Source organism: Malus domestica, chromosome 01, assembly GCF_042453785.1.
Source record: "Malus domestica chromosome 01, GDT2T_hap1".
NCBI classification, from domain to species: domain Eukaryota; kingdom Viridiplantae; phylum Streptophyta; class Magnoliopsida; order Rosales; family Rosaceae; genus Malus; species Malus domestica.
This window is the reverse complement of record NC_091661.1, coordinates 25,410,045-25,434,462: the sequence shown is the minus strand read 5'-3', so window position 1 is coordinate 25,434,462 and position 24,418 is coordinate 25,410,045. Positions and strand designations below refer to the sequence as shown.

At 38.4% G+C, this 24,418-nt stretch overlaps 2 protein-coding genes and 1 non-coding gene across 3 annotated transcripts; 2 read left to right on the top strand and 1 right to left on the bottom strand.

Annotated features, from left to right (window-relative positions):
- Positions 1 to 7,444: 7,444 nt before the first annotated feature.
- LOC103444810 (coronatine-insensitive protein 1-like) lies at positions 7,445 to 11,158 on the top strand. Its single transcript, XM_008383757.4, has 3 exons — positions 7,445 to 8,535; positions 9,171 to 9,642; positions 9,980 to 11,158. Exons 1-3 carry the CDS (start codon positions 8,063 to 8,065, stop codon positions 10,784 to 10,786), a joined length of 1,752 nt encoding a protein of 583 aa, XP_008381979.1. The 5' UTR covers positions 7,445 to 8,062; the 3' UTR covers positions 10,787 to 11,158.
- A 6,134-nt stretch (positions 11,159 to 17,292) lies between these two features.
- MYBR1 (transcription factor DIVARICATA-like) lies at positions 17,293 to 19,429 on the bottom strand. The gene is given in 2 exon segments (NM_001294359.1): positions 17,293 to 18,000; positions 18,603 to 19,429. Coding segments are annotated over 2 exon segments (852 nt in total). The 5' UTR covers positions 18,971 to 19,429; the 3' UTR covers positions 17,293 to 17,516.
- Positions 19,430 to 22,009: 2,580 nt separating this feature from the next.
- On the top strand, positions 22,010 to 22,082 carry TRNAR-CCU (transfer RNA arginine (anticodon CCU)). Its single transcript has one exon. It is a non-coding gene; the product is annotated as a tRNA-Arg (tRNA).
- The last annotated feature ends 2,336 nt before the right edge of the window (positions 22,083 to 24,418 follow it).

Here is a 24,418-nt window from a genome sequence, read left to right as displayed (position 1 = left end):
ATAATTTTGCTCAAATTTCTGAAAAAAAATGCACCTTGAAAAAATACTTATAGAACACTGGCTATTTTTACTTGCATACACAATGCCTTAAGGAAACATTAATATAACTATTATTTAATCTCATAATCATATATATTTCGATTTACGTCAATTATTATTGATGTGAACTTTGAAAGAAGACTTAATACCTATACTACTCGAATCGATGAAATACAATGCTGAGTGAAATCCATGTAAATGAGTTTCTTCCTCCAAAGTAATTTGAAATCCATGAGTAGAATTTTGTCTCAATCATCATTAATTAAAATAAGGAAAACTAATGAAAATGACTTGAAAACTTTAAGTTTTAACGATAAGGACAAAATGAAGAGTAAAATGAATAGTACCAGAATTGACATTTTAGTGTTAAAATGTGATTTTTCGTTAAAGTGAACAGTACCTGAAACATTTTGTTAAAGTTCATATTAAAATATCATGGAGTGTGAAGTGAATAGGTTTACTAGGTTTTTGCTGTGAGTGATTTATGTATAAACTGATTGGACATCTTCCTTTTTAGCTATCCGACATGAGTGTCATCCTCAAATCCATCCCAACTAATCTTGGAAGATAGCACAACAATTTTGTCGAATATCATGCATTGTATTCTACACATATTGCTATAAATGATATGGTGGTTGTAGTTAGGCCTGTAAACGGGTCGGGTTTATTGGGTTCGGGTCGGGTTGAACCCGACCCGTTATTTTAACGGGTCACTCAAACCCAACCCGTTAAGTTAACGGGTCACCCAAACCCGACCCGTTAAGCTAACGGGTCTTAACGGGTCACCCGTTTCATCCGTTTCATGTTTTTTTTTTTTTTTTTTTTTTTTTTACACATTTCATTCAAATCAATTACAACCTATGTGACAAAAAAGAGAGAGAAAGAGAGGAGAGAGAGAGGAGACGAGTGCTAAAGAAGCGTGTTTTGGTGGAAGAGATGGGAAACAGGAATGTGATGGACAGTTTGGTTTGGCTCCTCATTTTGTGCAATTAAATCAAAAGCATTAATCCGACTACCATCCAGTGATATTTATTTTCGAAAGTAGAAAGTTTTTAAATTTGATTCTCGTCTATTGCAAGTTTGATATCGAATTACAACTAACTCATTGTTTGATATAACTCAATGTAATTTACGTTTTACACATCAATTAATTCGTAGCGTATACTAAAGTTTTGTATATAAGTAAATACGAAATCACATCAAGCAATACGTAAACTTTGTTCTTCATCACATGTATCACTTTGTTCCAAACAAAAGTTTTTCAATTAGCTCTCTTTCTTCTTATTGCATTGCATCCTCTACTGCTTTTTTGCCAACCTTCTTGTATTGCATCCTCTGCTGCTTTTTTGCCTTCAACATTCACCTTTATGTATTACATGCAGATTAAGTAGAAAAATATCTCTCAGCTAGTATTACATGCAGATTAAGTAGAAAAATATCTTTAAAAGAACAAGTTAAAATACATACCATGTTTAATCAAGACTAATATTACTGGAACAAGTTAAAAAAATACAAAGAAATATGAAATTTACCTTCTTTGCCAAAAAGCCAATCTCTAGTACATAGCAAGGCTTGAACAGTTTCAGGCAACAAAGAACTTCGATATTGATCAAGCACCCTACCACTAATACTAAATGCTGATTCTGAGGCAACGGTTGAGATAGGAATTGTTAACACATCAGAAGCCATACGAGAAAGTACGGGATAACGAAATTGCTCCAGTTTCCACCATGAAAGAATATCCAACTCTTGTTTTCTATCGAGTCTCTTTTCTTCAAGATATAAATTTAATTCAGTTTTTTCAACTAAAGTTGACCCATCTTGATAAATATTATCAAATTCCTACATATAAAAACAAAATAGAAACAAAGATCAATGTACAATATAAAGATGCATATAAAAAGTATAAACAGAGGAATAACAAATATAAATACTACCTCAAAAAGTTTGTCTCCAACTTTTATTTCAGTAGGAGTTTGATTAACTGGGTTGGATACAAGAAGATGAGAGAACTTGTCCATGTAACTACCAAAGAGTGCAAACAATGTGCCACTAACATCCTTCAACTCTCCTGACTCCTTACCATAGAGTTTGTCATAACCCCACTCTACAAATTGCAATTTATAGCGAGGATCAAGAATCACCGCAATGGCAAGGATCAAACTATACTCTGACCAATACTTTTCAAACTTCAAATTCATATAACTCCCCATCCGTCTCATGAAATCATCACAATCTTCCATAGCATCTTTAATACAATAATGAACTTTGAACACTTTCGGGAAGAACAAGTTTGATGTAGGGTAATTTGTTCCGGAAAATAAGCAAGTAACTTCATAAAAATACCCCAAGAAATTGGAAATCTTCTCTATTTTATCCCACTCTTCCAAGGAAGGACATGAACTAAAATTAGAATCAACAAGTGCCAAATTGAGAAAAGCACGACGATAGAAAATAGCACTATCAAGCATTGTATATGTTGAATTCCATCTAGTAGGCACATCTTGTCTCAACCCTCTTTTACTACCTGCCAACCCTACTTGTGCAACGCAAGCAAAAAACTTAATTTTTCTCCCTTCTGAACACTTTATATATTTGATGCACTCACGAACTTTAGTCACTGATCCATCAATTTCCTTTAGTCCATCTTGGACTATCAAGTTTAGAATGTGAGCACAACAACGAACATGAAAGAACTTTCCATCCATTAATAACAAGCCTCTAAAATTTAATTGTTTCTTCAATAGCTCAACAGAACAATCATTTGCAGAGGCATTATCCAAAGTAATGGAAAACAGTTTCTTTTCAATCCCCCACTCAACTAATAAGGCATTAATTTTTTCAGACAAAGCAACCCCCGTATGTGGAGGAGGCATATGACAAAAATTTAAAATTCTTTTATGCATTTTCCATTCTTTGTCAACAAAGTGAGCTGTGAGTGTGAGATATCCATCAGTTGTAGCAGAAGACTATAGGTCAGATGTCAAACAAATTCTTCCATCAACTGTATTTAACCAATCTCGAAGTCTTATCTTTTCATCTTCAAACATCCTCAACACATGTTTCTTAACTGTATTTCTACACGGCAGTTTGATATCAGGAGATATCTATTTAAACAAAGTTCTAATGCCTTCATATTCAACAAACCTAAAAGGCAAATCATGCTTAACTATAGCCTCAATCAATAGCTCACAAAAACTAACATGGTTAAACTGAGGCGAACGCAATCCAACTTGAGATTTCTTCATATCAATGTGATGTTTTTTATTACATGTATCCATATGATTCAATAGGTTTTTCGTCCCACAATTACTATCACATACGTAAACTATCCCACAGTTTTTACACTTCGCATGTTGTTTATCATCAGGACCAACAGGCAATTCTTCAAACAAAGTCCAAACACGGGATCTCTTTTGACGTATCTTACCTACTCGCATACCTTTAGCCTTTCTCTTTGAAGGACTTGGTGCACTTGTTGTACCTTGCGTATCACTTAGATTGACTGTTGACATTTCCGTGGCCTCAATGTTCTCTTCATCAATATCCATCTGCACTAACCATAAACAAATATAGAAATTCAAATTTATGAACTTTTAATTCCAAATTTCCAAACCGTGCCTTAAATTCAAACTCATAAATTGGACCTAGTAAATAAGAAGATGCATACCAAAGAATATAGAAATTCCAGATTTAGAGAGAGACAGCATACAAAGTAAAAAGCTTGCATTCAGATTAATGGGTTTTTCTAAGACAATTCAAATCAGACTTCAGACTTCAGAAATCACCATTCATGCTTCAAAAATCGTGCATACAGCTACAAAAATAGAAGGAAAAACTTCAGACTTCAGACATCCCATTATGAATTAAATACAGAATCTTCTAACAAAATAACAAAAATGAAATTTTCAAATCCTTTCATATTAGATAATTGCATTACACTAAACAAGGGCCAGCTGGTATCCATTTTCATGCAATTACAAAATCTCCCTTGGTGGGAATATAAAGCCTTTTTTAATAATCATGACCTTAGATTCAAAATATACAACTCTTTCACATAATCTAGATGACAGACCGAAAAATTAAAAAAACCCCAGAGTTGAATCTCTTCCTACCAACCCAAACAGATTCCAAAGATTCAAACCCATGAACAAAACGCATGAACAAAACCCATGAACAAAGAAATCAATACTCTGTACACTAAATCAGTACTCTGTACAAAACCCATGAACAAAACGCAAAACCCATTATCCAAAACACAACCAAAAATCTAATCTGCAGAAACGAAAAGTAATCGAAATGAAAGAAGAGGTTGAAGGAAATCGGAGCTTACCAGAGAGAGAGTGGTGGAGTTCAGTAAAGTTTTTGAGGGAAGAAGATGAGGGAGATAACCGGAGCTAGAAGGAAGGAGCACAGGCTGCACAGCGATCTCAGTCTCAGAGAGCAATGGCGTGTGAGGCAGCGAGAGAGGTGAGGAACGTGAGGGCTGACGGCTGAGGTCCTGAGGTTTTGAATTAGGGCTATTGAAATTACACAAAAATCCTTACTAACGGGTCTTAACGGGTTTCACGGGTTTACCCAAACTGACCCGTTATGTAACGGGTGACTAACGGGTTGACCCGTTAACTACCCGACCCGTTAACCACCCACCCGAATACTAATTTTAACGGGTCGGGTCAGGTCGGGTTAACGGGTTGGGTTAAAAATGCCAGGCCTAGTAGTGGATCGATTATGACTTTTGATATAACTAAATAATTACAGGGGATGGATACATTATTTTTTACATACTTTTTTTAAGAGATTTATTCTGTAATGTATTTCAACTAATCTTGGAAGATAGCATCACAATTCTGTAATGTATTTCAATAATTTGAACCGTTTAACTTTTAAGTTTTCTTCAAAAATTACGTTTACCAAAAATCACCCAAATCTGAATTATATGACCGTTGGATTAATTGTCTTAGGGTTTCTTTGTAGAATTGTATTTGTCCATTGTTTTACTACGAATGAATCTCTTATTAATTTTGAATTTGCCTAATTTTTCGCAAGGATGATTTATGAATAGTATTTTAAAAGGTAGACGGTTCAGATCGTTATAATACATTACAAAGTGAGGCTCACAAAAATGTGTGTAAAAAATTATGTAAAGAAATGGTGTGACGAATCCACTCCATATATATAACATATAAACAATCAAAATTAATGATATGTGTACTTGTTTTTTATATCAAAATTATGGATTTCATTCAAACAATGAAAAGGTGATTAGAAAATAGGGATGTGCTATCCACGCACCTCTTTTTACTTCTCACATACCATTTATTAATTTATGTTCGTTGATCTTCTTCAATTCATCTGATCTAACGATCGAAACTTAGAAAGGTATGTGAGAACTAAAAAGGGGTGTGTGGATATCACACCCCTAGAAAATAATGACATCCGCTAAATTTGAGAAGAAAAATGAAATTATTATTCTGAAAACCAAGATGGAAGGCCTTTTAGTTTAAAGATTAAAATTTCCCATAATTTGCTTCGAGCATACTGCCATGGATTCTCCCATGCTCGTACCAGTGACCAGACCACATATTCATACTCGTACACGTATCAAATTTTCTCGTTCTAAATAGGTAAACATGTCATAACATTATAAAATGATAAAACAATGACCACACATTCCTACTCATACATGCATCAAATTCTCTCGTTCTAAATAGATAAACATGTCGTGTCATAACATCATAAAATGATAAAACACAATTGTAGATAGGAAAATGATGGGGGGGAAAGATTGAGAGAGCTAGCTACAACAAACCACCCACTCAGCATGCAACAAGATTTCACGACGATCAACGGTAAAGAGCGAGCTACAAGTTCTACGGACCAGATGAGGGTTTGAGGCAGCAGCCGCAGCCGCAGCCATCAGCTATCATGCGTCGCTGGCGCGCAAATAAAAGAGATGTGCCCCGTCACACAATAAAACCATCCTTTGCGGCACAGCTGTCCAACAAGATCAGGTTACTGCGGCAAACATTGTGTCACGAGTCAGCTCCTCCCTGAGGTCCCACAAATACAAGAGTAATGCTGCGTAGCACAAAAATCTCAATTGAGATTTTTTCCAATCTGAGAGTTCAGAGTCAAACTCCGTCGATGTAAATTTATCTTATATTGCAGATTTCAAGTCCGAATAAAAGAGAAGAGAAAAGGGGGTCAGATAGTTAATAGTTGACACTTTTATTTTACGTCGAATCCTTATGCTGACCTCACTTAGTAAAAAAAAAAATGTTGTTATTGTTATTTTGACTGTTCAGAGTCCAAAGAGTAAAAAATTTGACTGTTCAAATGGGTGAGATTTGAGCTTTGTTCGATGTGCGATAGAGATGAAATGGATTAGCTTGTGTAGATACATTGAATCATGTCATGCGTAAACGAGACTCTTATAATTTCGTCTCCTTGTTCCAATTATAATATCACCCATAATGAGACCTGCTCTAGACAGACAACTGTACCAAAGTTTTTTTTTTTACTGTTACCTTTGGTTACCCTAAGTCAAATTATGCCAAGAACAAAGACAGAAAAGTGTTTCTTTAGGACAGGTTATATCTTTAAAAGATTGCCCGCTTTCCTTTCTAGATTATTGGATTTTCTTTCTTTTCTTTTTCATGGGTTCATTTGATCTTGTAACTAGGTAAGTGATGAGGAAAGGGATCCTTTCTGGATCTCTTCTTCCTAATCCACCAAGTCCAGAGATCTGGACCATTGAAATTTGATTTGACGGCTAAAGTTGTTGTAACTTTTAAAGGTCCAGATCTCCGAACTTGGTGGATTAGGAGGAAGGAATCCGAAAATGATCACTTTCCAAGTTATGAACGTCCTTGTCACATATAAATTGATAAAATAATAAAAGCAAGAACCAGCCTTAAGAAATGGAAAACAAAGAAAGCAAAAATCTTGGTTAAAGCTGATGCATATTTCAAAAGACAATACCAGTTTATCTACATGAATAAAATTGTCTAAGTTCCATGAATTGAGGAATTTAACAATTTCGATTATGAAAGTTCACATTACGTTATTTGCAAATAGAGAAATGAACTTATCACACAACGACTTTAATTTCATTCATTGACATTAAATATCACTTGCATGACTAAAATCGCGATTAACCAATTTAAGAAAGATTGACATTGGAAAAAAAATCAAATAATAAAACCAAACTACTTTGCTAATTTTTATCCTTCCACTCACATCACAGTTAAACCACTCCTAGACAGCATCTGCTGCAGTGACACTGCAATTGCTCCACCTGACATCGACCAACCCCAAATCGCCACGTTTCCAACTTCCCGTACATCCCTCCAAACGCATAACGACGACGTTTGACTGTTTTCTGCCTTTGTTTTGTCGCCTTCCCTTTATCTTTTCCGCCCCCTACCCGCTTTGCTCTACATTCCCTTCCCTTTTGTTTTTATGAGGCGCATAATTATTAGTAAGGACCCCTAATTACTCAAAGTCCGATTCAATCGCCGCCGGCTTCCGCCGTGTCAGATCCGTCTTCTCAGATCATGCGCTTCGCGTTCACGCCGACTCCATGCTCCCGCGCTCCTCCGTTGGTCGCCCTGCTCCGCTGTCTTCGATCCGGTTCGCTCGTCTTCCGCGCGAGCTTCTCGTAGATCGTGCTTCTTCTCGCTCCTCTCTCTTTCCGTTTGTCCCTGCTCGTTTCTTGACACGTTGCGGCGTTTGTCTGAGATTGTGATTTTGTAAGCGGCGGCGGTGCGTTGTCGTTTTGATTCTTTTTTTGGAAGTGGATTTGGAGATATAACGGTTTAGGGGTCTGGTTTTGGGAATCCAGTTTCTATTTTTGGAAATATTTGGAGTTGGGGATTTGGAGCTCCGAAAACCCGATCTTGAACTTGAATTAAAGAATTCAAATCTTTTCCCACTTTTGACTCTGAAACTTTTTGTTATAAATAGCAGTAAGTTTTTTTTCAGTGAGAGTATTTTCGTCCGGCGACGTTTCTTATTAGCGATGGAAGACCGAAACGTCCGGCGTAGGATTACCGACGTCGTTATGGACGTCGTGATGCCGTATCTGCACGACCCGAAGGACCGCGACGCCGTGTCGTTGGTGTGCAAGCGGTGGTACGAGCTCGACGCGCTCACGCGGAAGCACGTGACCATCGCGCTCTGCTACACCACTACCCCCGATCGGCTGCGGCAGCGGTTTCAGCACCTGGAGTCGCTGAAGCTGAAGGGGAAGCCGAGGGCGGCGATGTTCAATCTGATTCCGGAGGACTGGGGAGGGTATGTGACGCCGTGGGTGAGGGAGATCGCCGACTCCTTCCACCGCTTGACGTGTCTGCACTTTCGGCGGATGATTGTTAGGGATTCGGACCTGGAGCTGCTGGCTGAAACGCGCGGGCGCGTGCTCCAGGTGCTTAAGCTCGACAAGTGCTCAGGGTTTTCCACCGATGGGCTTTTCCACATCGGCCACTCCTGCAGGTAGTAAAGTTCACAACTTTATGTGAAATTGTTTTACTTGCGGTGAATTTTGTTGTGGGTTCAATCAGAAACGTTTGATGCATTCATTGTTTTGGTAAAAATTGAAGCACAAAGTTATATTCATTCATGCTGCATAGTTTCATTACTCTTGTAAAAATTTTAGTTGCAGGGATTGCTTATGGATCTTTCATTCTTTCATTATCTCTCACACAATTCAGCATGTTGTTTCGTTTGTTATTTGTTCGCGAAAGCCTTGTTTCGGGCAGTTTCTAGCACTTCTGTGATCCCCAAAAATTTTGAAGTTGCATAAGAAATGCTTCTGCAGGTGCCAAATAAGTCGCTTCTCGTTTAAGATTGACCCCCAATTTAACTGAAACCTTGGGAGCGTAGTACCGAAATCTTACCATCATGTTTATGGACAAGGAAGAGAAATTCACATGCTGCATTTCGGAACTCGCTTGGGGGGCATTCGTGTAGTAAGCATCGCATGCATGCGCATGCACACATCCACGAACCCTTGTTCTTGTATACATGTTAATGCAGCTTTTGCAATCATTCTCAACTAAGTAATTTTTTTCTGTAATTGTTCTGGAGAGACGTTAATTGATGTTGTTTTTCACTATATGCTTTTGTAGGAATTTGAGGACCTTGTTTTTGGAAGAGAGCTCCATAAAGGAGAAAGACGGCAATTGGCTACACGAGCTTGCTGAGAACAACACTGTCCTGGAGACTCTGAATTTTTATATGACGGATCTTATCAAAGTCAAAATCGAAGACCTTGAGCACATAGCCAAAAACTGTCGCTCCTTATCCTCTGTGAAAACTAGTGATTGCGAAATCTTGGATCTAGTGGGCTTCTTCCGTAATGCAGCTGTCTTGGAAGAGTTTTGTGGGGGTTTCTTCAACGAGCAATCAGAGAGGTACTCTGTTGTAACTTTGCCCCAAAAACTTTGCCGTCTGGGTCTAACGTACATGGGAAAGAAAGAAATGCCAATAGTATTCCCATTTGCAACCCTTCTCAAAAAGCTCGATCTCCTTTATGCATTGCTGGACACTGAGGACCACTGCACATTAATTCAAAGGTGCCCCAACCTGGAAATTCTTGAGGTAGGATTACAAAACCATTTTTTCTGCTTTTTAATTTGTTGCCCTTTCGTGTACCATGCAAATGCGCATGTTGAGTGTGTCGAATTACAATAATTGATTGGAATACTAGTTCAAGAACTCGCTATATTGTTTGTGACTAAATCAAATATTTCACATGGGTCACAAATAATGCTCTGTTTATTGTGCTTAGTTATATATAGGTTTTAAGTTTTAACATACCAAAAAGATTCATTTGAAATTTCATTCATCATCAGGAGTGTTTTGAATGATTTTGCTTTGGAGTAGGATTCGTATTGAAACTTACTTAAAAACTTTAATTTGTTTGTATTTTGGGCAGACAAGGAACGTTATTGGAGATAGAGGACTAGAAGTTCTTGCTCGGAGTTGCAAGAGACTAAGGAGGCTCCGAATTGAGCGGGGCGCAGATGAACCAGACATGGAGCACGAAGAAGGTGTTGTTTCACAACGGGGTCTGATGGCCCTGGCACAGGGCTGCCTAGAGATCGAATACGTGGCTGTTTATGTATCGGACATCACCAATGCATGTCTGGAATACATTGGGACTTACTCTAAAAATCTCTGTGATTTTCGCCTTGTCTTGCTGGACCGAGAAGTGACAATAACAGATTTGCCACTTGACAATGGGGTTCGAGCTCTTTTGAGGGGATGCCAGAAGCTTCGAAGGTTTGCTCTGTATCTCCGTCGTGGGGGCTTGACTGATCTGGGACTGAGTTATATCGGCCAGTACAGTCAGAATGTGAGATGGATGCTTCTGGGTTATGTTGGGGAATCTGATGCAGGGCTTTTGGCTTTCTCAAAGGGTTGCCCTAGTCTGCAAAAATTGGAAATGAGGGGTTGCTGCTTCAGCGAGCGTGCACTCGCTGATGCAGTAATGCAACTGACTTCCCTTAGGTACTTGTGGGTGCAGGGGTACAGAGGATCTGCTACTGGTCTCGACCTTTTGGCAATGGCTCGCCCATTTTGGAATATCGAGTTGATTCCTCCGAGACGAGTTGATGTTCCTGATCAGCAGGGAGTCGAGCATCCAGCCCATATACTTGCATACTACTCACTTGCCGGACCGAGAACAGATTTTCCAGACAGTGTTATTCCCGTTGATCCGGCATCCTTACTCACCTCCTAGAGCTGTAAATACATCCTCTCTTTTTTTATTCCACAAGCAGTCATTTTCCTCCCATGCCTTGTTTATAAGTTCTTGCAACTTTTTTACTTTTCTTTAGAGGGTTTTGATTTCATATTTTCAATTTTATTTCTAGACTCTTAGTTCCGTAATAAGTTTGAGTTACCCTGTGTAATCTGAAAGAACTTGCACTCTTTGATCCGGAACTGTTTCGGTCCTCTTTTCCGGACAGTTTGCTTCAATTTCAAGCCGGCGGCGGCTGGTATTTGTTTGCTGAGGACAATCTTGCTGGGAAACTATTGTACTTTCTGGAGCACAATGTGGCGATGTTGCAAGTTTTTGAATAAAATTGAAGAGTGATTTTGCTTGCCAGAATTTGTGAATCTGTCGTGGTTTGATTCCTTTTGAGTAGATTCTACCTTACTTGTTCTTGTCATAACCTCCGACTTCGTTGAGTTTGTTTCCCAACTTGAGTTCTAATACAATGTGAAGCTGCTGATTGTTACAATCGCAGATTGGATGATGAACATGGTTTATGCACCGCTGGCTCTAAGAGCGTCTCTAATGGGAGTCCCTATATAAGGAGAAATATTTTATTGTGACGGGAACATGAGTGGTACATCATATATTTTTATGTAATTTAGTTTTTAAGTTATTAACTTTTTAACACACATATCTCATTATTTGTATAACGACACGTGATATACCATCTCGTGTGCCTGTCACACTGAAAAATCTCTCATATTTAAGGACTCCCATCATGGAAAGGATCCGGATCCCTTCCACCCCTAAGCCTCATGACCCACAAATCCCTTGAAATTTTATCTAACGGCTATAAACAGGGGATCTCATTAAATATTATACTAACTTTAACCGTTGGATCAAATTTCAAGGACCTGAATTTGTAGGTTATGAGGATTAGTTGAAAGAGATTCGGAAATGATCCCTTTCCTCCCATTATCACATTTGAGGACTCATTTGTGGATTTAAAAGAAATATTTGTGAACTTAACGAAATATTGCCTTCAATGAAAAAGTTGGTATAGTAAAAACCTTAAATTTGAGGTTTACAAACCGTTGATCTCCATCTGTAAAAAGGCACCAAAACCCACAATCAATCTCCACCGTTGATTGCAGAATCTTGTTTTCAGATTCATCGGAAGGCCTTGGATCTCATATATGAGGACTATACGATTGATATAGAGCACCATTGGAGATGCTCAAATGTAGCGACAACTTGTCGATCATTTGACACCAAAAAGATTAAGCCAACAGGGAACAAGCAACCTACTACACTGTGTGTAGAATACATGTATTTGTGTTCCAGTTCTCATCTTTCTTCAGTGTTGGACTTGGAGCAAAAAACCAGGCGAGGAAGAAGTAGCAAAATCTCTTTTAATGGCTAGGTAGTGAGGTTGGGGCCTCGTCCATGGTAATAAACTACAATGCTGCAAGAATTATATGTAACTCAACTTGTAGTCGAGGAAATTCTCTTGTACAACGATATGTGTTTATCTTCTTTATCACGTGATCATCTATGTCGAGAAAAATGATTCTTTACAATTAGTTACGTCCATGAATGGTCGGTTGTGAAGGGACAAAGTTTTGGCCCCTTAAGTACTAGTTATTGTCAAGGTATTAGACTCTGGAGTTCTACTATACATCAATGCGTGGTTTATGTTTTTTCTATTTTTTTTATTTTTTATTTATTTATTTTAAACAAACGATATTATTTACACTAAAGGGGCGGAGGAGTAGGTTAAGCCTCACAATAGACTAGTAATAATGTGGTTCAAATTTGATTTTGGCAATGAAGAGGGACCGTGATTTATGTCTTTTAAGTGGCTAAGATTCACCGTTAAATTCTATAAACTTTTTTAGCACACATTCAACTGTTAAATTTTGCAATGATTGTTGTGATTTGCAGCTCAAATTAGAGTGATGCAAAAATCTGGTTTGTTACATATTTCGTTTTAGAACCCTATTTAGGCCAGTTGTGTCCCATTTGGGTTGGGATTTTCATTTTTTTGTTGGATTCTTTATCCTTATAAGATAAGGATTTGATTTTCTTGCCCACTAGGTTTTCGATTTTATTTCCTTTTAGGATTCTTGTGTAAACCTAAATCCTATACTTTATAAAATAGGACCTTAGGGTTAGTTTATTTTGTGTGGCACATCCGTATGACAATTTGGTGAGCTTTAATTTGTGAATTTGAGAGTTAGAGAGTAATTTGTAAGAACCTTCTCCATTTGTTTGGAGTTCTCTTCTCGTGTTTGGTTTAGGGTTTATAATTTGTGAGATTTAGTTAAACAATACATAGCATTTTAATTAGTTCGTAAAACGAAAAACCAACTATAATATACAATATTTAAGAAACTAAAGAATATCTTGATAAATTAATAATTTATTAATACATTGATAAATTAATAAGTTATTGTATTTAATTGTATACCATACATTCATGTATGCATGTATAACATGGTCACCTATTATGTCCTCTAATTTAAGAAAAGATATTCGGCAACACTGTCTGACAAGGACGAGTCTCATATGGTGAGTAAAATCTTACATGAATTTGTCTGCTGATTTGGTGAGCAACTTAAATGATCAGGTGCACTGCCACAATTTCTTCTCTATCCACTGACACTATGCCATATGAAATAGATTGGATTGAGATATTATTGTAACGATGTATCCGATTCATCTAAGTCCTACCTAAATTGATATGTATGATTGACAATCTTTCCTGACAGATTAATCTAAATCCCATGCGAGGTCGATGAAGACATCATCAAAATTGGAACCTAGTGTAGCTACTACACCAGAAATTAATTGAAAAAAAAAAAAAAAAAGCCAAAGGTGTACGGTTCAACTTTCTCAAAGGTTTGATCAAAATTGGAATAAAGGGCCCAGATGCTTTCTCATGCTAGTTGCTGAAAGATGGACTATACCTAGAAAATTAAAGGTTAAAAAGGATAATCAAATTGCTCATGTTGCTTTGGAACTTTTTAACGCTGAGTGTGTGGTGTCTACAAAATTGGTATGTGCAAAAGTGACAATAACGCGCACTAAGTTGGTTTCACACGATCTTAGTCCATACATTTAGTCGGTCGAGAAAAACAACTCTAATAAAACAAACATAGTCATACCATATTACACAACATAAAGCTCATTTGGAAGTGTTTTTAAAATGATTGAAAGCACCATTAGTGAAAATGTTTTTGAAACCAATCCCTTGTAAAAATTCAAGTGGGATCCTAAAAAAACACTTTAAGTGCTTCCTGCAAGAAGTATATATCTGGTGCTTCTTCCAAAAACCACTTAATGTGCTTTTGGAACCCAAAATCGATTTTACCGAAAGTGTTTTCAATCATTTTAAAAAAAACTTCCAAATGAGCTCATAATTAACGGTTAGAATAAAAAAACCATGATGTCATTTTAGAAATTAAGAGTCTCGTTCTCTTTGACACTGGTGACTAAAGATTCATGATCAATCATATTTTAATTTGATATTAATTGTTAGAAATTAGACATTAAAAACATGTTTGTTTATTCTTCACCCTTGTTATCAAGTCTAAGTGTAGCATCCCACATCGTCCAGGGGAGTGGATCATCTAAGCCTTATATGTATATTTTCATCTCTACCTAGCACGGCATTTTGGGAACTCACTGGCTTCGGGTTCCATTGAAACTTCGAAGTTAAGCGAGTTCGCTCGAGATCAATCACATAATAGGTGACTCACTGAGAAGTTCTCCTGTGAGTTCCCAAAAACAAAACCATGAGGGTGTGGTCGGGGCCCAAAGAGGACAATATCGTGCTACGGTGGAGTCGAGCCCGGGATGTGGTGGGGGCCAGGGTCAGGATGTGACAATTTGGTATCAAAGCCAATCCTTAGCCGAAAGTGTGCCGACGATGACGTCGGGCCCTTAAGGGGGATGGATTGTAACATCCCACATCGTCTAAGGGAGTGGATTCTCTAAACCTTATATGTATATTCTCATCTCTATCTAACACGAAGCCTTTTGGGAGCTCACTGGCTTCGGGTTCCGTAGGAACTCCGAAGTTAAGTGAGATCGCAGCAAGAGCAATCCTAGGATGGATGACCCACTAGGAAGTTCTCGTGTGAGTTCCCAGAAACAAAACCGTGAGGGTGTGGTCGGGGCCCAAAGCGGACAATATCGTGCTACGATGGAGTCGAGCTCGGAATGTGGTGGGGGCCCGGACCGAAATGTGACACTAAGATTGAATGATCATGAATTTTTTAATCACTCGATGATCAAAAGAACATTTCTAGTGGACTCAAATTCTAATGAAGATGATCAAAAGAACATTTCTAGTGGACTCAAATCCATATTCATTAGATTCATCTAAGTAGCCAAAATAGTAGAGGCTTACTTATTGTTTGGCTAGATATAAGTAATAGTTACAAAAGAACTTAATTCTACTTTTGAAACTAGGAGATTTTTCAGTAGTGTATATTGTACAATGATATTCGTAGTTGTTGGAATTTTTGGATCGCCAGGTCCGCGCGACTCTAATGACATTGATAATGTTCCCAACTTTACCACTTGCCCAATCTATCAGGTGTGAGATTTTACCACAAAAAGCCTCAGTATTAGTTAGAGTAGGGTAATACTATTTAAACCCCTTGGTTTCTTTTCACCCCACCAATGTGGGACTTTAACACTCCCCCTCATGTGTAACCTCATTTAGTGGTTCACATGTGGAGATCCACATCGGTAATTGAAACTCAGAGGTCAGCTCACATTGGGCCCATTTGTTTTCAATTGGAACTCAGCGGTCATCTCTATATTAAGAGCTCAAACTTATTTCCTTCTCGTTGGTGACAAGCTCATTGGCTTGCACACAAGCTCGTTGGCTTGCACGAGCCCGCAACCGTGGGCTCTGATACCATGTTGGAATTTTTGGATCACCGAGCCTATCCCACTCTAACGACACCGATATTGTTCCCAACATTACCACATACCCAATCCGTCAAGTGTGAGATTTTACCACAAAAGACATCGGTATTAATTAGAGTGGGGTAAAACTATTTAAACCCCTTGATTTCTTTTCACCCCACTGATGTGGGACTTTGACAGTAGTCATTGGACTATTACCCGTTGGATCATTGGTTGCACATTAAACACTTTGTTCATCCCGCGCATGCTTAACACATGAATATAGTAGAGCTTTAGTAAAAAATAATAGAGGATTGCATATTACAGTTCGTTATGAATAGTACCAAAATCATATGAAATAAAACTCGACACGCGCTTGAGTGAGCTTCTCCCACCTTATATTGATGTTAGAATTGAATCAAATTTAGCAGTGAATCCACATTGATACACAAGTACAACATGGCCAACCACTTACAAACTAACAAATTATTATAACACAACGAAGTAAAATGTTAAGAGTTTTGAAATCAAACGAAATAATTATTAAACGAATCATTACACTCGACAAAGAGCAAAGCATAATGCTTGGCTAGACCTAAACAAATGGCGCAATGATGACGCAAAAAGTGTAGCCACCATCAACAATGGCATTGGCTCCAACAGCAAAAACATATCAAAGCAAGGGGCCAAGTTGCCGAATGTCAAAATTGCATATTGGCATTTCTTACGTGGAAGATCCTGCATCCTACGATGGATTGACGCAGATGGATGCTTATCGAGTGGAATGCAAACTCAGCATCTTAGTGGTGGTCCGGTGGAGGGTAAGTCGTTTTTGTATAAAGCAAAACAATTGGCGGAAAGTAAATTTTTTTATGGGAAGAAAAGGTAAAGCAATACGTTAGATACTGTGGAATTTTCAAAAGAGTGCAGAGTGAGTCAGCAGCCACATCGGCCAATGACATGTCTGCTTTTCCCTAGTGGTTGCAAGATCATTCCACGTGTGATGCAGCCAAAGATTTATCTGAGATCAACCTCAGCCATCCCAAGTGCAAATCCAGGAGGAAATTCGGTCAAGTTGTCCTACCATGTCATTTTGTAAGGCATTTGTCACGAGAATATGAGATTCTTCAAGTTTTTTGAAAGCCGAATCTTCGCTGATAGCACTTAATTTGATATATACCTTAATTACACAGTTTTATTGAAGTTTTCAAGTGTAATGCCACCGCGCATTATGAAACAATAGGAAAAATAAAAAAGGTAAATTCTTACGAGTAGATATTTGTAACTTTATTCTTTGTCTATACGATTGATTTGGAGATGAAAAGTTCCGGATTCTGTCTCTCAAATCATGCAAATATTCAATCTGTATCCACATGAAGACCAAAGAAGGATTATAAAGCAAAGAAAATATATAAAAGGTAAGATCATGCGCATGCCTGAAATATGCCTATAATATATCATACATACATGCATACATATGCATATATTATATACGGGATTTCTACGGTACGGCATAAATCTTGCTGGACAGTTACGGGATGTATACATGTCTATTTTACAACTCAAATGTTCAAAAACATCCGGGGCCGGTATGTAAATTCCTGAAGGGAAAGAGCAATTTACCATTCAATCCCATTCACATTTCAGACATTACACTTTGTGGCCTACTGGAGTTTTACCATCCTGCAATGTTCAAGAACTACGTACGAAATTGAAAACCTTATTAACTAATCAATCCAACACGAACACGATAAAAAGACGAACACAGAAATTCTGAAGAAAATCATTTACTTGGATTTTCAATCCATGAAGACAACAAACAGGCCTGCTTTTATCCATGAATCTGATGTCTTGCGGACCGCATTAGATACAGCGAATTTTGAGGAGTGGCATGAGCAGCATAATGAGCGCGACTATATAGTTTCTGCAGCTGCATCTTGATTCCATCTGCATCTACGTCATACGGAGATGGATCAAAGAGATTGCCATGGGTAGACTCGAAACCCATGGCAGCTCCTTCATCATCAGCCGCATTCCAGTCAAGTAGCTCGTTCAGCGATTCAGTGGACTTCTGCTCCGGCAGAAACTGGTCTGAAGGAGGCCTGTTAGTTTCTGACTGAGCATCGCTTGTGAGGTTGACAGTAGTTATGTCATGGATGCTTGGCCTCCTTTTATCTTTCCCTCCTGAATGCTGCCTCATGAAGTATTTCTGAGCATGGCTTGCTACTTGTGTGGGAGTTTTAGTGACCACGTAATTCCGGGAGATGTTTCTCCAGTCCCCTTTCCCGTACTTTAGAAGTCCCATCAGAAATCGCCTACGATTCATACCAGCAATTTGTGCCAAAAAATATACCAAGAAAACACAGAGAAATCAAACTGTATTCTAGACAATTGCGATTTGACTAACATATTTTATTCACCACCATACTTCGAGGAGAATCAAGAGTCATAATTAAGGCCGAGGAAAGTAGAAGGTAAAACTAGCAGTGCGGAAATCACTCCGCTCCATCAAAATCAAGTTGGATTTGAAGATTTAAATAGATGACTGCTTTTGAACTATATCTAGAACATGAAGCTAGAGTGGTTCATAACAAACTAGTTGCAGACTACACCATGCTTTAGGTCAGTTGGCTTAGATAGTATATTAACCGTCCATTGCACCCCTTGGAGATCCTCTTCCGGTTGATTAGAGTAAGCTTAGAATATCGTTTTGTCATAAAAACTACTTCGAAAAATAAAGAAAACGAAAGTTTAATCCATATATTTTCCTCTATTTTCATAGAAAATGAAATAATCATTTCAAATAGGTCTTGCACGTTAATGCTACGTTGCATGTAAGAATTCTCCATTTACTTGAATTTAGAACTAGCACAAAAATTAAAGGCAATTGTAAAAAAAAAAATGGATGGAGATAAACCTGTGTTCTTCTTGTGTCCATGGAATTCCCTTTCTCCTTTCCTGTTCAGAACCCCTCGCCGCCGCCAGCGGCCTCTTTCGATTAGCATCGAAATCCCGATCATCCCCCAACTCCAATCTGAAGTAAGCCTGAGGGTACCCCGGAGGAATGGGAAACCTCCCGGATTCTATTTCACAAACATCTTCCTCCAGCTCCTGGTACTGCTTGATCACGTCGATCACCGTCTTCCCCGGAATCATCTCCGCCACCCTCAGAAACCTGTCCGGGCTTTTCTCATCGAACATAGCTAGAGCACTCTCAAACATCTTGTTCTCCTCCTTAGTCCACTCCGAGCCCTGGCTCTCCTGGAAGAAATACAAGGTCTCCATGCTTTTACAAGTCGTAAAAATATGCAGGAACTGCTTCACTTATTCAGTCGGAGGCCATTGTTGTAAAGCTTAAAAAGGCATTCAATTCAGATTTTTTACTGGGAATCAAGAATCTCCTTTTTCCTTGATAACATAAACCAAAGAATCTTGGAACGAATCCACTTTTTGGGAATCGGGGAGAACCTTGGAAAACCCTGACAAAAATCTGATTTGGTTCGTTGGGTATAATCCCAGAGAGAAAGGGGAAACCCCAGATGAAATTTTGGGATTTGAACGAAATTAAGCTCAAAGGTGAGGGCTTTATAGCAATCTGAAAGCAACCCACATCGTAAAAAGTTGAAAACTTCTGAAATTTAACCAGAAAAAGACTGAAAGATGAAGGATTGAAAAGCAATAAAATCCCAGTTGAGAGAAAAGATAGATTCTAGGGGAATTACGGCTGAGAAAAGCGGGAAAAAAGATTTACTGGCTTCGTTGCTTTGAAGAGAAGGAAGAGGAAAAGATGAAAGTGTATATATAGGTGTATATATAGACTGTGAAAGGAGGGTGAGAATCAAAAAAATTGATCAGAACCACTTCAGCAATTGTTGCATTCTGTGAAGTCTGTGTGAGTGTACGATGTATCAGTTGAGAGAGATGTGATGCGTGACACACGGCGCGGTGGGATTGGACTGTGGGGAGTCAGAGAGGTTTGGATTTCTCTTCTCCTTTTTTGCCGGGGGCTAAAATTCGGATGTTTATCTTTCTGCTGAGTGAGTCGTTAAAGTTTTTAAAAAATGGGGGATTCTGTTGTGTTCTGTGGCTTTTGTGTAATGGGATTGAGAAACATGGCATTTTTCAAGTATTATTCATTAATTTATATTTTGGTTAAATTAGGTACGGATGGATATCGTTCGGATTTCGTGTTGGATTAATTTTACTTTTAAAAATCGTCACCAAACCAATTGCAGTAAAACAGTTTAATTGAATTTGATTACAGCAAGAATCACTAATTTTGATTAGTGGTGGACACGGTTCAATTCAAAGAAGTTTTGAGTGAAAGTGAAACCGAAATCAAAACCAAAACTTTTTGCAAATATGTTTGTGATGAAACCAAAATCTATGAGTTTTCCAAAAAAAAAAAAAAAAAAAGGGTCGTCGTACCCAGTGCACAAGGCTCCCGCTTTACGTAGGGTCTGGAAGAGGTGAATGTCGGCTAGCCTTACCCCCATTTATGGAGAGACTGCTCCCAAAAAAAAAGAAGGGTAAATAGCCAAAATGGTCCCTGAGATTTGCATAATTATCACTTTGGTCCCTAACATTTCAAATCAATCAAAGTGGTCCCTGAGATTGTCCACCATCCATCATTTTGGTCATTCCGTTAAAAACTCCGTTAAGTGTCCCAAAGCTCTTGGCCAGAAGTTTGGGCAATTTTCAAAGTTTCGTAACTCAATCGTTTCTTAACCAAATTCGACCCATAATATATCAAAATGAAGATAGGAAAATATAGAATAATATTATACCTATTTAGAAGCCCAATGGTAGCCGGATATGGCCGGAAAATAGCCTCAAAGTTGACTGGTCCGAGGAAAAACTGGAAAACTCGCAAGAAACTGGATAAACTTTAAACGTTCATAACTTCTTCAATACTCAACGAAATCAAGTGATACCTAGGAAATTCTTGTGTGAGTTCCCAGAAACAAAACCATGAGGGCGTGGTCGGGGCCCAAAGCGGACAATATCGTGCTACGGCGAAGTTGAGCCCGGGATGTGACAATTTGGTATCAAAGCCAATCTCTGGCTGGAAGTGTGCCGACGAGGAAGTCAGGCCCCTAAGGGGGGGTGGATTGTAACATCTCACATCGCCCATGGGTGTGGATCATGTAAGCCTTATATACATATTCCCGTCTCTACCTAGCACGAGGCATTTTGAGAGTTCACTAGCTTCGGGTTCCATCGGAACTCCGAAGTTAAGCGAGTTTGCGTGAGAGCAATCCCATAATAGGTGACCCATTGGGAAGTTCTCGTGTGAGTTCCCAGAAACAAAACCGTGAAGGCGTGGTTGGGGCCCAAAGCGAACAATATCATGTTACGGCGGAGTCGAGCCCGGGATGTGGTGGGGACCCAGGCCGGGATGTGACATAATCAATTAAAATCTGACATCTAAAAAATCGAACCGTGAGATGCAGTCCGATTTGATTCGTATTTCCCTTTTAGTTTTCAATTTCAAGTGTCCACCCCTAATTTTTATGGTTTTCTTTTGGTTGAATCTTATTTCTTTTACATTTTTCAACTTCATCAGCTTAATTATGACAAAATATTTTGTGACTGCTACATATATTTTATTTTCTTGCACATAAATTTCAAAGCTCAATAACTATTATAGTTACAACTAAATCAACTGCTTTAAACTCCCACTCGACATCCTTTTTTTTCTTTTGGTAACAAAAGGTTAAGGAAGAGGGAAGGCTAAACCATTTCAGGTCATGGCATACTACGAGCTTCTTTGAGGACTTACAGAGGGGTTTTAGTCTTTTTTTGTTTTGTTTTCACAAATCGCCTATCAAGAACGATTGTCGACAGCGAGACCCAAACATAGGTCTTAATATAGCAAAAATAACGATCATTACCAACTCAACCAACCCTCATTCGTAACTCCCACTCGACTTCAAAGTTGAACATACACTTTTAGTTATCAGCCTATTGTAGTACTACATGTATAAACAATATACAGATAAATATACAAGTGGATGTTCGGTCTGATACATTTACATAAGCTCAAAATTACAGTGGAATCAAACCACATAAAACCAATACGATGCAGTTTGACTTTTTTTATTGGTATACCAAACAAATTAGCTACGACGGTTCCAACTTTTCATAAAAATACTATACTATTTTTATTTTTGACCATCAAATTGAACAAGTCAATAATAAACAATGGTGTGTTGGAGGACACAAATGGTTTGTCACTCTCAATTTTCAATTATTTGTTTGTTTTCCTTTGGCCAACTCACTTGGATCCATTAAATAAAGCTCAACCGCAATACCTATCAACAAGCGCCTGTAGCTCAGTGGATAGAGCGTCTGTTTCCTAAGCAGAAGGTCATAGGTTCGACCCCTATCTGGCGCGTTTATTATTTTTAGGTCATTTTTACAAAATATTACTTTTTTTTTTAAGGTCATTTTACAAAATAATGCTCTTATTCTATTTTCCTCCCTATTGTTGCTTCTCAATCCAGTTCATATTCTACCCTGCACACTCTTCTCATGTGTAGAGCCTCAGTCCTCAATTTGAAAGCCGCTCGGGTCGGAAAATCCAGAAAGTTGGAAGATCAGTCGGAGGTGGCGACATGAACTCATTTGGTCCTTCGCCATTTTCCACTGTGAATGCCATCTTAAGCCCCCATGTTGTGTGAACTTCCAGGTGACAATGCAGAAACCAAATACCTACCGTTCACCAAAAACAATAAATTTCTAATAAATTACAATTCATTTGTAAAAATTGTTAGCATGCTACTTGGAATAGGAGAAACAATGAATCGGGGAATTCCATGGAAATGTGTTGGATGGCTCTCTGGTGATATGACAGCCTTGTATCTAGCACAATCCGAAGAGCCTCTCTTAGGCAATATGACCATATCATCGTGTAGAGCGGCCCTTAGCCAAGAGTCGTGTGCATGCCAAAGAAGTGTGCCTCTTCGGCCTGTAAGTGTGAAATTGTAGATATAGTTTTGGCCAGGTTTTGTGGGGCCATTGTGTGATATATGCTGGCCCTTCTGACCAACCTGTTCCAAGTTGCTTCACCCCATGCCTTCCATTACCAAAATTATATGATTAATTTATTAGGATTTCATCAACTTTTAAGATGACAATGTAATTCAGTTAAAAAATGACAAACATTTAAAAAGAAAAGTAAAATCAGTCATTAAATTTGGATGTATATCATCTTTTAGTTAAATTGTTTTGTCACTCAGTATTGTCACGTGACAGGAACAGTCTCGCATAAAAATTTCTCGTATATTTGTGGGAATAGAATAGTTCTCACCAGTGGATTGTGACACTGTGATTCACATGGTTGGTGACCTTTACAATTACGGTATAATCTTCCCTTGCATATAGAGCTGGTCCGGGGAACTTCCCATTCACGGTGACGATGGGCTTCGAAGAACAAAGATTTGTTGTGCTCTTGAAGACCACCTGCATATATAATCCAGCCGTTAATGTTACACTAGCTAGTATTGAAACATCAATACATGCGAGCTTAATTTGAAACAAGACACTGAAGTTATAGTGTCGAATCAAGGACTCGACAAATGCCAGATACAAGAAGGCAACCAACAACATTGTTCGAAATGGAAGCCCGAAGAACTCCATGTTTTTCAGGGAGCCCTCTTATGTGTGTGAATTGCATGTTACACAATTGGACTGTACAGGTAGTTAAATCAAGAACAATATTGGTGTTTGATCAATTAGTAGTTAGCTGCTAGACCGCCTCAACCTTGAAACCATAAAAATTTCAGTTCAATATAGCATAGGTGTACCAAAAGGAATAGGAAAAAAAAACAGAAAGTTGAGTTTTATTTTTTATTTACTTAAACAAAAACATGTACAATAACATTCTACTCAAACTTTCTTGGATGCTGCTTCTAAAGCAGCTTCAATCCTATTAATGCAAGACTTAAACAGAAACCCTAGATAATCTACAGTGCTGTCCTCACGTGCACCTTCAACGGGGTTGACCTCAAATGACCAGTCAACTAGGGTTGACTCATCCCCATAATCTACAAGCTTCAGTGAATTTACAGACCCATCCAACCCTACGTTGCTTGCTTCCAGTTTGTACGCATAACTATGTTGTGATGAGTCCATGGACACCAACTTCTCTTTGATCCATGACCTGTCTCCATCGTCTTGAGGGAACATGAAGCCCGAGACTAACCGAACATATCCTGGAACGCCTTCCTCTCCAGCTAGATCAGTGCAGCGCTCAACCATCGGCATCCATTCGGCTAGTCTTTTGGTTTGAGAAACCATGCTCCACACTTTGTCTATAGGAGCTTCAACAATGCCCCCCACTGATCCGCGCCATTTCGCAGTTCTGGCCTCAGATGCCTGAAGAAAAAAATCCGGAAGTTTGAGTTCTATGATTTCACCAATAACTTTAGCAAATTCAAAATCAAATTTTCATAAGTTAGTACCTCAAGAAATTAAGTGTGAAAAGAGAAAATTGTAGCTATATTATGATTTGAGAGATTAAAATAGCGTCGTTTTCATATACGGATAAAATTGAAAAGGGAATGTAGTAATCATACCATGCTTTTCTGTGTGTTTCCTGACAGACAACTTGGTTGTAGGAACAGTATTTCCAATGAAAGCAGAGCTGTTCATGAAGGAATATGTCATGAAACAATATATGGTCTTGGAATGTATACCTTTGGAAGACAAAAAAGGTTGGATCTTATTAGG